Genomic DNA, 15,535 nt, shown 5'->3' on the forward strand with positions numbered 1-15,535 from the left:
GGAAAAGCACGCTGCTCGTCAGTCACTCCTCCTACCTCTTCTCCTGCCAGGGGGATCTTCAACCTCCACTGCTGCAAGAATTGTCAATAATCTGGCTTTCATGTTTACAGTGCAAACAATCAACAACATCAAACAGACAAAACTAGCTGGCTACCGTCCGTGTGACCGTGAACGCTCCGTGACTGTGGTCTGTGCGCGCTGGAAGCACTCTCGACATGATTTCCAAAGCGTACTGATCTGAAATACACACGTTCTGTGTGAACAGCCCCTGAAGCTGTACTCCAGAACCACAACACAGCGGAACTAAATGATTTCATTGATTCATGGATCACAGTGACGTTGACTGTGGTCAAAGTCAGTCTTATGATGGGCTCTGACAGAGGCAAAGTGAGGCCTGTGGTTTTTGTTGTGCGTGCAACATATTGACCAAGACGTGTTCTGCAAATGCACTTACCGATAGAGAGTCTGAGGACATCTTTCTGCTGAGAATGCTGTTGGAGTGATGTGGGCGTACATTTGCTGAAGGCTCGGAGCTGCTCTCTGCTTCCCTCTCCTTCCGCATGAGCTCAGTGTTCCCCTCGGTACCTGTGGCGTCGATTCTCTCCACAGGCTCGCTGACGGCGGAGGGCGTGTCGGTGTCCGAGCGTATTTCAGAAGAGGCATTAAAGCACTCTTCCGAGTGGTTAGGATGGTTTTCGTTGGTTGATGGCTGAGGTGGCGGTTCTACGTCGGCAAGGATCGAGGTTGGGACCTGGTCCATGAGGTCTGGGAAGGGCGTAGTGGGACCGTGGGTCTCACTGTCGGAGCCACTGAAAGTGGCAGTCTCAGAGAAGTGGTCCGGACCCGTGCTGGAGACATAGGAGTCCTCACGCATGGAGTCCTGACTGCAATGGCCGCTCTCCCGGAAGTCAGTCTGCATACTGCAGAGACATGAGGAAGTCATGACCCATGACAGGGAAATCACTTGTCAGCAATGAATCAGAGTAGTTAGAACTGCCTATTATTTGTGTAGTAAAATCCATGCTTTAAGATTTCTGAACTCCTATGTGTAATTGACTAAAAGACTCTTGCATTCTTTCTTAGAAATCACTGAAAAACATACAACACAAATGACTATACAGCAGATAATCTTAACTCTTGAAACTTATTTTTGGCTTTGGGACGATAGTGAATGTTCGCCAATAACAGACCCCGTTCTAACCACGATACCATTCATCTTATGGTGGTCAGGCACTTATGAGTCAACGTATCCCACCACCACACATGCTCACCCACCACACGTACTCTTTGAGTGGCCTCTTGGTGCTGCTGTTGACATTGGGGGAGGACAGATCCAGGTCACAGGAGGACCACTGCTCCCCAGCTGGGCTGCGGGGCTCCTGGCCCTGCAGGAGGCTGTCCGAGCTCAGGCTGGAGGAGAGCTGAGAGGAGCCGGTGGTGTCGAGGCTCAAGTTAGATGAAGTGAGTGCAGTCCTACCCGCCGGCAATCCCCCGGTTCCCCTCCCCACCACCTGCACGCCCGGGCATCCTCTCTGCACGTCCGGCGCGGCATCCGATGAGCCGGACGACTGAGACGCTGTATCCCACGATTCCTTACGCACGGGCCTGGACACGGCAGGGTTCCCCCCATTGAGGGGCGGGTCGAGCGCGTCCGCCTGGGACATGGGGCAGAGTCCGGCCAGGGCCAGAGGGGTGGTGGTCCATTCGTTGAGGACGGCCGACTTGTAAGAGAGGCTGAATGTGAGTGAGGCCAGACCCTGGAGGTAGCTGAGCAGCACTTCCCTCTCCTCCAGGTTCAGGAGCAGGGCGGCGGGCTGGTAGTGGGCCTGCAGCTTTCCCTCCCGGAACAACGAGGCGAGGTAGCACTCCAGCAGGCCGTGGTTGAGAGCCAGGCGCAGCCATGCCCGACAGCGGCCCACGTCCGTGCCCACAAAGCTCAGCTTCTCCAGCTCCGTGATCACATCCCTGGGAAGGTAACAGAGCACGTTCTGTCGTTATATCGTGACTTTACTTCGCAAAGGTATCACGCCATGCAAGACAGCACAAAAGAGACTAGGCTTTTCGAGAACAATCTAAAATTAACAGTGTTAAGCTGCGTTCACACCGACCTATTAAAGTTTTTCGCTGGCATCGAGTTTACATACAAAGTCAATGCAAACGAGCGATTGAGCGTATATTCGCCCGGGAGAAAAATCGCTGGGCGTCCGAGCGACAGAGACAGAGCGATAGGGAGAAAATACGCTCGTCGCCCCAGATGAAATATCCCAACTCGAGCGAAAACACGCTGGCATCAGTCGCTCGCTGTTCAACGCTGATTGGCTGCCGTGTGAGAGCGAGTCAAGGATCACACTGGCTTGGAACAAACCGCTGGTTTATTGTGTGGCAACAAACCGCATTGACAGGCTGACAGCTGACATTAAGTGAAGTCTGTACTACCGGTATGGAGCTCGTGTTTGGAGCACGCTGATAGGCTTAGCTTGTAAACATCTACGGTGGCTCGTAGTGGACAAACATCATGACATTGCGTAACGTTATAGCCCCCACGTCAATTCGTGTGCCTGTTGACGAGCAATTTAAACAGAGCGATTCCAAAGGGTTGAATCAAGCGACAGAGCGAAAAATAAATATCTCGGTGTGAACACAGCTTTAATAATTAACAGATGTACGATTGAATGAAGTCCTATTATCTGTAAAGTGTAAATGTGCCCTCAGTCTGTCTTCCACTCACCGGTGGGTGACGGTCTTGAGCAGAGTCCAGAAGAACGGTTCGGGGAGGGGCCCCCGGTCCCCCTTCCTACTGCGGCCCCCCACCTCAGAGCGGATGTACTTGCTCTTGATGCCGTGGATGAAAATGGCCTCCAGGGCGCAGCAGAGGAGGTTAGCGTCTCCATCCTCGCTGGTCACCACAGAATCGGACGTTATATATCGCTTCTGCAGGGCCTTGAGTGACAGTGCCAACTTCTCTTTGATGTGCTGGAGGTTGAATGCAATGTGGGAAATTGAATGATCAACAGCTTCCTCGTTTCCATCGTCAAAAATCAACTAAGGTATGGTTCTGATGTTGAGAAGCAGGCTGGCTACTTGGGTTGGGTTTAGGGTTGGGCATCAAACGGGTTCCAAAATTCTGATTCCAAAGGAATTGAAATTTTAATTTTGATTCTGCTGATTGATTCCTAAATTTTGCGTGGACCGGACCGCTGCATAAAGTGTTCATTTAACCCTTGTACCCTGCTGCCGCGGAATCCTCAATTTACTCCTGGTCCATCTGATGGACCTTAACGGGCATTCTGTACTAATTTATAAATATTAATTTAAATTTTTAAATTTTTGACTGTTTATAATTCATTGGTAACTTCTTCCCTAATACCTCATACCAACATTTCATACCTATTCGAATTTAACCCCTCAAATGCCAGTGTACAGTAAGTACAGTAAAAAAAAAAAAGTACATAAAAAAAAAAGCATTTTTTTTCCATTTCCATAAAGACAAACTGGCTTTGGGTCTGATATTATGGGCAAGTTGGGGTGTTTTACAAAAGTCACCACTGCAAGATGCCTAGTATCAAAGATTTGCAGGCATGATGTCACAATAGCTATGACATCACTAGCCTATGACATCATCAGTGATGTCATGAGATGATTTTTTGTCAATAATATGTCACTGATGACATTACTGATGATGTCACAGACATTGTGACATCATCAGTGGGTTTTTGTATTTTTTGTGATTTTTTGTAAAAATAGTATTTTTTCATATTTTGAGCCAAAAATCCAAAAAGCGCATGTTTTGGACTACCAGCCATTTTCCCCAAAAAACACAAACGAGCTTTAGTCCAGCATCTATCCTGGTCTAAAGGCTTCAAATCAGTAGTGTGGACTGTCAAATTCAGTTTTATAATATTTTCCCATCTTTGGCATAGGAATCAGTTTTTTTTACATTTCATGTAAACTGTATGGAATTGATTGCTATGCCAAAACTGGGGGAATATGGGGAAATAGGCAAACACATTAGAAACTACAATTTTAACCGCTTGAGTCAAGGTGAGATGTGTAACATCAAGGAAATAATGATTTTTTGAAAAATTTGCTGGAAGTAAAAAAAAAAAAGTTCTTTTTGTGCAAAATTAACATTGAAATCAATGGGACAACTACGCAATGGACTTTGAGACCATGTAACTCCCCCAAAATTTCTACCAACTCCAAGGTTAGATATTAAGGTCAAAGTTCAAGGTATTTGGTCCAGGATGCCCGCTGAAATAAATGAAATAAATTAATTTTGTGAAAATTTGCTGGGAGTACCAATAGAGTGGTTTCAATGGAAGTCAATGGGTCCATCAGATGGACCAGGAGTAAATTGAGGAGTATTTTTGAAAATAGGTCTTAGGATCGTATAAAAATGATAACTATGATTGATTTTTGTCAAATACCCCCCAAAAAAATACCTAGCCTTAATTTAAGACCATATACTCAAAAAATGTTGAAACGGCCCATACGCGAATGCAGGAAAAGTCCATCAGATGGACTGATTTTATACAAAAAATTATAAACTGTTGATGTTTACAAAGTTCATAATAAACAACAAGTAATGTTATGATAATATGAATATGACTTGTGTAATGGGTAAAATAAAAATAAAAAAATCTTTTAAATAAGCATGTGACCTGTGGCCTGTGACCCCGCGCCTCAAAGAATCGGAATTGAGAATCGTTAAGAACCAGAATCGATAAGCAGAATCAGAATTCAAATCTAAACAACAATACCCAACCCGGGTTACTCATTAAAACCAATATTGGCATTAACTGCAATAATAGCCTACACATACACATTAATGAGACATCTTTTCTTTTCCATGCAAGGTAGAAATATATCATAACACAAGCGTTGCTGACATGACAACACAATGTGGAAAAAGATTTGTCATCAGATATAGTGGGGTCATTGGCCATGTGACTATGAAACACGGCATGTAGTTTACCTACCAACACATGATGGCACCTGCTGTCAGCTGACACTGATGGAAACCTGAACATGTAATAAGCTTGCCTACATTATGCAATAAGTTATAGACCTAGAGATTACTCGTCAACACTTGACAGTCTGAAATGCTATGGGCTGTGTGTTCCGGCCGGGACACTGTAACAACCTGCTGTTGTGCTTGTGAACAAAACCTTCACAGCAGTACTTGAGCTCCAAGCTTAAAAATATATCTTTCCAAAAGGCAAATTCCTTGTCTGCTTTAATAGCATCCTCTTTCCCACAGATAAAAATGATGAATTAATACTTCTACTTCAACTAAGCTAGGGTTTTAAAAGTTTGCCAAAAGAGCAGCCAAGTTCACAATGCATTCGTTGCGTGAGTCGGCCAATCAGTTTAGTAGCATACACCAAATCTTCCAGATGTCTGTAAAGCATTGCTGCTCAGCCATTACTAGCCTACTCTGAAGTGCATAAAAGTAACAACTACGGCAGTTTAACAACAACTATGCAGCCATACATATTTTCAATTCAATAACTGACTGAGCAGAGTGTGTGCCATTCATTTTGCATGCTTTTTGTCTATACTTCTCTTTGTCTTTAATTCTCTGTCTTTACTTCTCTTTCTCTTCTATGATGAAAAGCAACAATTTTGCCTTTGACTCTCTGTCTAACCTCTTTAACAGCATCAAGTTGATTAATAAGCAGGCAAGTGAATGGATCACTAGAAGGTTCCAAGATGAATACTAAACGTAATTTAAAAACAATAGTACAGTTAAGATTGAATTACAACATACAATACAATACAATGCTATTCACCTTATGTAGCCACGCCCATTTGACCCGGGTGTGGTCGTGTGACGACTTCCGGCAAAAAAGAAAAGAAAACGAAAAAGGCCGGCTGCTCCAATATCATCTAACTCTGAATTAATTAATAATTTAGACAATTGTATGTAACATACCAAATAAAAGCAAACGGCAATGTCTAAGAATGCAACGCCATGTAACTGGCTCATTAATTCTCGCATTCCAGGGAATGACGTTAACGTCTGCAGGTCTTATAGACGTAAGTGGCTCGAGCTGCGCTCGGAGGACAGAAAACCATCTGAAGCTTTCTTTGTTGGAGTCCAGGTATGTTTTACAAGAAAGTGCTCGTCATTGTCGACGATAACGTTATCTGACCTGGCTAACAGTGGATACTCGCTTGCTTGCTGTGTACCGAGCTCAAAGTAGTAGGCTACGTTCTTTATTTTACCCCCTGCACTGTCCGCTACAAAAACAACTCTCTTCTTCTGACGTTCTTTTGTATTTCGCGCGGTGACCGCCGGAAGTGTTAAAACAACCCGGAAGAATTTGGCCCACCGCCGCGTCTGAACATAACGTGAACAGAAATGCCTGATCAAAACATGTGCTATTTAAAACAAAAAGCAATCCTAGAGCCAACAGAGTCAATCTCACACTTTGTCAAGAGAGCAGATGAGGAAAGTGTCATTTGAAGTCATCACAGTGGGGTCTCTGATGATGGTAGCTTTCAGAATGACTTGCTATGCAAACGTAACCAGCGGCAAGCAAAGACAAAGCAATAAGAGCAGCAGACTCTTACAGGGGTAACAAGATCTTGCACACAGGCTGCTGCCTTACCTGTTTGACATCTTTAGCCTGTGGTGGCGGATCTGGTGTCTGTGTGGCTAGCATGGCACCTCCAGAGAATAATTATTCCCACATGGCACACTGAAACAAAAAACAAAACAAAAAAAACAATTCCCTCTAGATGTGTAAGACATAACAGGTTTATCCAACAATGAGCCCTTTTCAAATTGCAAGTATCTCTCTAATTATTACAACTACATTCAAGTCTACTCCCTGGCTGTTGAAATGACTTTTGACACAATTCAGTTGAGTAAACAAACAGTAACTGTGTACCCAGGCAGACGAGGCACATGACAATTATGAAATATCCCCCCCTCCTTTTTTTTTTACATGCTGCCAATATGTTTGTCTCCCAGCTTCTATGATTACATGTATTCCATTCCATCATGAGACTGTGTTCTGTGATATATCATTTAGGGCGATTCAGCATGTCTGTAAATAAACTGATTGGCTATACTTCTGGGTGAAACTGCCGTTGGTTTTAAACAGCAGTTCAAACCGAAGTTGTCAGGGTGACTTAAACATCATATTTAAAGCTGGAAATAAGGTCCAGGGTGTAAAAAGAAAACAGAATTCTCCTTTAAAAGACTTACCGCTTTTAGGACTCTATCACCTTAATTCAGCTTTTTGATATCTTTTGTACTTTTTGAGAAATCACAGTTTATATTTCATCCTTTTTCCAACCTTTATTATAATAGGACCCTATGGAGCCAGCCAGCCCTGAGTGTGTGTGATGTTCCAACTCACACTAGCAGGCCGTACTATTTCCACTCAATTCACACATTTTAAAACTGCAACAGTTCACACAACTTTAACACTACATTCTTGTCTTATACATCAGACCATTTAGCTAATTCTACTCTCACTCAGAGACTCAAAATATAAGATAGGTGATGTATAGTTTTTGAGATATTAACGTTTGTTTGGTACAGCTTTTCAACCAAGTCACGTGAGACGCTGATTATAAAGGAGCTGTGTGCAGGGAAGTAGCTAATGTGGTGCAATACGAACTTCCTCAATGAGAAAGAACGAGTTCAGGAAATCAGGGATCAGGATCCAGACTGTGAAATGATCAGATTATGATTACACAGCTTCTAAATGTTAGATCTAACCTTGTGGAATGTAGCGTTATAAGGTGCTTATTCAAGTAAAAGGCTAAAAGCCATAAAATCACTGTGTCCACCAAGATGGCTATACAGCTTATTTGCTATTAAACGTTAAAGCCAACCCTGCTCTCTGCAATCGCCAAACATCGACTGTCAGATAGTGTAATAACGTAGCGTTATTTATGATGGACCTGGTTGAGTATTTGGTGTGTACGGGCATTGAAGCTTGGTAACGCTAACAGAAGCGGATGAAAATTAGGAGTTCATAACAAACAAACAAGGAAAAAAGCAGCTCAGGACCACGACTTGAATAGCATTACGTTAACTATTATTATCGTCAAAACATGGCACTACTGCGAATTGACGTTAACATGACATTGCTAAGCTAACCACACTTGCGTCACATTAGCTAGCCTACTTACCGAAAGGGCTGGCTATAACTTGCCAATACGGTCCGAAGACGGCGCTGTACTTTCTGTCAGTGATTGCAAACTAAAGATAAATGGTCCGACAAATGTTATTCAATCCATACAGTGGTTTTTCCTCGCAATTATTGAAATATAACGTCTTAAAAAAGGACAATTTGTCCATTTGTTTTCTTGAGCGGTGGGTGAGACGCTTGTCATCAGCCAGCTGAGGACAGATGCATCATGGGTACTAGACCAATGCTGCCTTCAATGTCTACGCGGAATTGAGGATTCCATTAATATCGCAGAGTGCCTTAGCTGGAGCTTGGCGTATATTGTTTAGCTTCTTGTGTCAATAATTAGTATTTCTATATGTTTATATGTTGCTCTTTGTTTAACCTAGTTGTCCTTATTTGTCCTTTTTTATGAATGAATCAAAACATCAATGGATGCGCAAACAAGTCGTATTTATAACGTCCTATTTTACGGGGAACCACAAAGGCATCACAACTTTTTTTTTTTTTACAAGCTGATGTTTTTGTTCCATTTGCTGACATGTGAGGACTTCATGTACTGTAGCCTACTGTCTCCAGTCTGCGACAAGCAAGTGTACAGCCAAGACAGCTGACAACACCGCTGCAAAACCGTCAACTTTAATTAAACCTGTAATGTGTTCATGTCTTATTACAGTACAAATAGTTCGAACATAACTATTTGTAATTAGACATGAACACCAATGTAAGTACTGTGTAATTGCATTGGTGTTCAGGTCTAATTACAAATAGTCCATAGTTGTTAGGGACCTGTAAAATAAAGGGTTACCCCTAAGGTAAAATGAGTTTCGGCTGTGCATTTGTATTTAGCGCCACCATCTGGCCTAACAGGGAAATCTTTCTTGTTAGAAGCCACCAGCGGTGCCTTTCTATCATTTTGCCAAATGGCATGTCTCTATCATGTGCTATCTCACAGGAAATTGTGAAGGTAGGAAGAGAATTGGGGAAAAATGTAAAAAAAAAAAAAAAAAAAAAAATGCAGTAGTGGAAAAGGACCAGCTGATGCATTGATGCTAGGCGATAAAAGGGTGAGTAGCCTATGGCCTCTAGTAGGAGTCGATGTGACACTGACTAAACAACCACAAATAGCCCAACAGAAAAGCATGGATTATTATGCCTCCCATCTTAACCCCTCAAAGCACTCAGTCAATAGAATGAGAAATAGGCTGAGCCTCGCATGGAGGCTACCTAACCACCTTCAATATTTCACATCAGTTTGATTAACTGTCTGTAGCCTCCTGTGGGTAAAGGGTTAGGTAACCTCGCGGGATTCTCCCATTTCGTCACTCCACTTCAGCTCCCTGATTGGCAGCTCGGTTGGTTCAATAAACGTCACCTTTCAGTTCAGGTGGATGAGGAGTATTCCATAGGTCACGTGGTCATAGTTTCGTTTTCTCTTTGCTTGGGAATTTCATCAGCGCGTCGCAGGCCACTTTATTGTGCGGTTTTACCATCGTCAATCCTAATGTCATCAATAAAGTAGGTCAATAAAGTAGCCTATCCTTAAAGCATTTCGTTGCCATATTGATGACTGAATGAAAGAATTAGGTAGGCTATATATATAATCCCTTATCAGCGACAAGGATTAAAGTCCAACAATTAATTTTGGATGCCCACATTTCTGCTTATCATAATATAATAACATATAATAACAATCATACAATATTTATATAATTTTATTTTTTTATCTACCATAGTATTATCCCGTTAGGCTATATTATTTAATATAGGCTATTCTTCATCTGCAAGCATTCCATTTTCAAGTTTTGCTGTGATAATTGTATTTTATTTTATTAGGCTATTTAGACGATTTTTCACAATATAATATGGAGTAAAGGAAATTCCGAAATTTGTCACATGCTGATGTTGATGCTGATTATGATCTTTCCACCTTGATGCCGTTTGCAGCCGCACTCCATCATGTCTGGAAAGTGAAATAGGTGCGTCCTGACACCTGTCGCTTCTTCCAGCAGCCTACAGTATAAATGCAGCATAGAGTCTCCTTATTGCTTAAACACAACTGGTCTAAAAGAAAAGGGATTATTTGCGTTGTGCAAAGGCAATTTCTAACATTTAAAAATGTTCAGCAAGACTTTCTTTGTTTACTTCTTCCTCACTCTGCATAGTGAGGGGCTGTCGATGATGTGTAGGTGGATGGATCATAAATTCGGACAACACAGTGAAAGTTCTTTGGCTTTGCTGCGAGTGATGGTGAGTGAACATGGCATAACTGTCTGTAGGATGATAATATAGTCATTTACAGTGTTAGGGAAGATACTTTGATTAATCTAGGCAGGTTTTAACTACAAGGGAGAAAACTATATAGACAAAGTTGGCTAACCTAGGCTACTTTGTAAATAAGAATAGCCTATATTAATATATCAAATTGACAATGTAGCCTACATGTGATATACCTTATAAGAAAATACACACACACACACACACACACACACACACACACACACACACACACACACACACACACACACACACACACACACACACACACACACACACACACACAGAGAGACACAGAGGGCAAGGAATGTCACCTTTGGTTTTGTATACAGTGTTGTAGAGTATTTTGTCCAAAGTCCAGGTGGGGGTATGCATTACCTGGAAATGCCTTCAGTCAGGATGAGGAAAAAAAAGGGGTGCGCCAGGGTGGGGGGTGGTTCAACTACAATGGTTAAATCTTAAATTGTTTGTAGTTTATGTGGTTATATATATATATGTATGTATGAATGTATACAAGCAAGCTACTGTACTGCACTGTTTCACTCCTCCCTAACACATTTAATATTAAATTAGATAAAGATTTACACTGTTGCTTATTTACTTTACTGCATGATTTCTGTGTGTGTGTGTGTGTGTGTGTGTGTGTGTGTGTGTGTGTGTGTGTGTGTGTGTGTGTGTGTGTGTGTGTGTGTGTGTGTGTGTGTGTGTGTGTGTGTGTGTGTGTGTGTGTGTGTGTGTGTGTGTGTGTGTGTGTGTGAGTAGGGTGGGAGTTTTACTATGGAAACCACAGAGGTTCCCTTCCCAAACAACCTCTACACTCAGGCTTCAAAAGCATCAGTAAGTCATCCTGAACTTTGTCACATTCATTACTAAGCTTTGAAAACCCCTGACGTAACCTATAAAATATAAGAAATCAAAGAATTTTGACTTGTTTGCCTCATTTTTCACACAAAGAATGATCTGCTCTAACAGAGAACGGTGCAGTATTGTCGACTCTACAGCAGTCAAAACATGCTAACCATACTGTGATCCATTGTTAATTTAAAACAACCCTTTCTCCCTCATGCAGTCTGAGGAGCAGCTTGTCTTCATGGTGCAGACTCTGGAGGAGATGGCAGGGCTGTTTGAGGAGGAGCAGCAGGCGGTGTTGTGGGAGGAGAGCACAGTGGACCACTTCCTCAATGTTGTAGACCAGCAGGTGGAGGGCCTGCGCTCCTGTGTAAGTCTCAGCATCACTGAGATATATGTATATATATATACATATATATATATATATATATATATATATATATATATATATATATATATATATATATATATATATATATATATATATATGTATATATATATACATGTATATATTAGGGGTGTCACGATACACTCAGTACACTCAGTTCACGATACGATACGATACACGATATTGGGTTCACGTCACTATAACGATACGATATGATATTTTAACAATACTTTTTTGCGATCGATTTGTAAGTTGAGGGGGCATCCTCATAATTTGAGTAATTTCACCATTTTCATCCTCCGTCTGTTCAAACAAAGCGATGAAAAGGAGAGCGAGCATGCAATCAGATGCAGATCAGTGCCACCATGTTCAGCTTCTTTTTCTCGCGATATGAGATTTAATCTCAACGATAATATATACCGTATCTTTATTATATGTTGATGATCAGCATGGATGCACATCACTTGTACAAGGACACAAGTAGGCTACTAAACCTGGGACCACTGTTTCCTGCTCACTCACATAGAAAACTCATATTTGAGGACAAGCCATGAATCAATGCTTCCGGATTGATTTCTGTTATATTGAAATATCCGGTCATTTGATGGAGTATGGATGGACATCTTGTATAGAGAATCAGCTCATTTATCATACATTTAGGACAATATATTATTAGAAAAAATGTTTGGTTGAGTTTTCTTTGAATGAATGCAATACAGAGCAAATCAGCATTTTTTTTTAACTTGTGATTCAGATGGTGAGCCAGAAAAAAAGCAAGAAGCTGCACATGTATTTCAAGAGACTGTCACACATCCTTAAAGTACAGGTGAGTCAGCATTATCATTTTGTATCACCTGCATTCATTCATTCATTCATTCATTCATTCATTCATTCATTCATTCATTCATTCATTCATTCATTCATTCATTCCTATCTATCTATCTATCTATCTATCTATCTATCTATCTATCTATCTATCTATCTATCTATCTATCTATCTATCTATCTATCAGTTTAGGTGCTGGGTTTGAGATGCTTTAGTTGAATTTCTACTTTATACTTCTATATTATAATATTGATCTTGTTGCTGCAGGGCCACAGTGCTGAGGCATGGGAGCTGATCAGGAAGGAAATCAGAGTGCATCTATTGAAAATTGACCTTCTGGCCTCATCTGCATTCAAAACCGCCTAAAAGCCATCTGTCTGTCAAACTGCCATTTTATTTATTTGTTCATTATTTATCTGTTCATTTATGTTGGCTATTTATTTATTTAATATTCTTCTGTTTACTTATGTATTTATTTATTTGTAGGCTATATATGTGTTGGTTTGTTTACTTGTTATTCTTTCTATCTGCTATTTCATTTTTGTATTTATTTAATATGTGCCTGTTTATTTATTTATGTATGTATTTATTTATTGTTTACTTGTTTTCTTTTGTATTTATGCAAACTAACTACTTATTTTCTGATGTACCAAATGAGACATACTGTAGCTTTGTAATTTATTTTGTTGACGTACTTGATTAGTTAACGAATGTGAATTCAACTAAATTGGAAAATATTAACCATTTAGCTGTTATAGCAAATAAAAATAACAAGACTGTAAAAAATGAAATGGATCTATTGTCGTTGTATTACTCCTTTACACAAAAGAAGGGGATATGTAGGCCAATTGGGTGCCTTTAAATTGAAATTTGATGAAATGAAACAGAAAAGAGTGTTGTGGACCACTGTAGACCTGAATAAACACCTCTGTTCCCTCTCTCCGTTCCTGGCTGAGTCTATTTATTAACCTTACTTTTTTAAACTTGTTTTTTATTACAGCAATTCAAACACAACATGGACAAAAAAACTAATTAAACAGTAATGAAAACAATGATCGTCCACTTTAGCTTCGTAGCATTTATGGACGATATGTTATTTATTAACCTTACTGTACATGGTGTTGAAACATATACAGTAGATAGTATAAGACAGGACATGGTCAACATGGGAATCTCATGACCCTATAACATGCATGAATATAAACCAGGATACCAATTTTCTTTATTTACAAAAGGAATATGTGGGTCATAAGGACTCCGATACACATAGAGAAAACTAAAAACGACCTCTTACAAAGGTTTGTGATGACCATGTACTGAGACATACTGTAGATACAACATATAAACACACATAATTTGTATAAAAGTCTCTTGACCGTTTTCTGAGCTGCAGAATGGCTAAATTACACTTTAAGGGACTTCAAAGCAGAACAGATTCTTGTTCACAGCATGCGGATGTGAGTTCAGCATAGTATCTCACCAATAAGCAGCACCAACACATAAAGGTGTAATAGTCTTTCCACTGCTTCTGAATAGCATACAACCACAAGCACTGTAGAAGATAACTTAGTATACTTTTTTTAACCATAAAAACTCAACTCATTTCATTTGTTGAGAATGAAAATGAAATCTATCCATGTCTGACCGGGGTGATCTCTAGAGACTGAGTAAGTGTGTTGAGGTGGCCCAGTGGTCTCAGTCCTGCTCCCAGGGTGCTTCAGCTCCTCCTCCAGGCTGGGCGTATGCAGAGATCTCCTCATACACATCTCCTCCACAGCTCTCGATCGCCAAGCCCTGGGGCAGACAGAGGGACGGGAAGACGGTGTTTTAGTACTTGACATCTATTTATGTGTGAGTCCCATTCAGGGCGTATACAAACTGAGGAAACCTGAGGAATCCTACATGCTTTTACGGTTCAAGAGTCAAAGGCTACTACAGCTGCTCAATGTCATGGCAGAGTAGCTCACATTCAAATGAACTTGAATCATTTGTCATCTTACCATATGAGTTTTGCAAAAAGACAATAATACAAAACACATTTCCTATACTGCTGCTTTGCACTAACCTGACTCCGCCAGATGGGGCGGTATTGAGTTCACAAATTCACAATCCCACCTACTGTATGTAGGTTGTGAAACAAATGTGAAGCAACCTACATCCATCTGGCAGTGTCAGGTTAGCTTTGCACAGCTCTGGTGTCATTCTAAAGAAAAATGGTAACCCTTTATTTTACAGGCCCATAACAACGTATGAACTACATGGTGTTCGTGTTTAATCACAAATGAGTTAATAGTTACATGGTACCGGACCCGTAAAATGGAGTGAGTCTATTCAACTGTAGTTATGTAGTTACATGGTACCGGACCTGTAAAATGGAGTGAGTCTATTCAACTGTAGTTATGTAGTTACATGGTACCGGACCTGTAAAATGGAGTGAGTCTATTCAACTGTAGTTATGTAGTTACATGGTACCGGACCTGTAAAATGGAGTGAGTCTATTCAACCGTACTTCACATTTAGTTACATGGTACCGGATCTGTAAATTGAAGATAATCTATTCAACTGTAGTTCATATGTAGTAGTTACATGGTACCGGACCTGACGTCTAAGATATGGCCTGGGACAGAGATTGCTAAAACCCAGTGGTGGATTCGAATCACCGAACTTCTGATCGGAAAGCATGCAGCTTTGGGGGTATGATGTCATACACACTGATGATGTCATGTGTGAGCGATTACGTCATTGTCATCATCGTCGAGTGGTGGCCAGTGGTGGTGACTGCTGATGTCTTACTGTGCCTGGGCCTGGACTGGTCCTGTTTGGTCCAGCCGCACATGCGGAAGACCGCAGAAGTGACAGGTGCATAAAGTGCACGCCGTGCTAAAGCGCATAAGTTGACATGAGTTTTGTCACACCCACCAAAAAAGTGCCCCCATGGCACATCGTCTCCAGAGTCTTCACCATAGAAATTGAGCATGTGCGGCGCGCAATTATTATTATGGCAATTCCAACCAACCTCATAGATGTGATCATTTTCAGGCTCCT

The 15,535-nt window shown here is 41.1% G+C and overlaps 1 protein-coding gene across 1 annotated transcript; it reads right to left on the reverse strand.

Moving 5' to 3' along the window:
- Positions 1–454: 454 nt before the first annotated feature.
- On the reverse strand, positions 455–8,330 carry LOC310771986 (pleckstrin homology domain-containing family M member 1-like; the record flags this gene model as incomplete). Its single annotated transcript, XM_083664470.1, has 5 exons — positions 8,152–8,330; positions 6,615–6,704; positions 2,729–2,973; positions 1,276–1,965; positions 455–920 (listed from the first exon to the last, which is right to left on the reverse strand). Coding segments are annotated over exons 2-5 (1,455 nt in total), but the record flags the coding sequence as incomplete, so codon positions are not given.
- Between the last annotated feature and the right edge of the window lie 7,205 nt (positions 8,331–15,535).

Source organism: Poromitra crassiceps, assembly GCF_964638095.1.
Source record: "Poromitra crassiceps genome assembly, contig: HAP1_SCAFFOLD_1676, whole genome shotgun sequence".
Lineage (NCBI taxonomy): Eukaryota > Metazoa > Chordata > Actinopteri > Beryciformes > Melamphaidae > Poromitra > Poromitra crassiceps.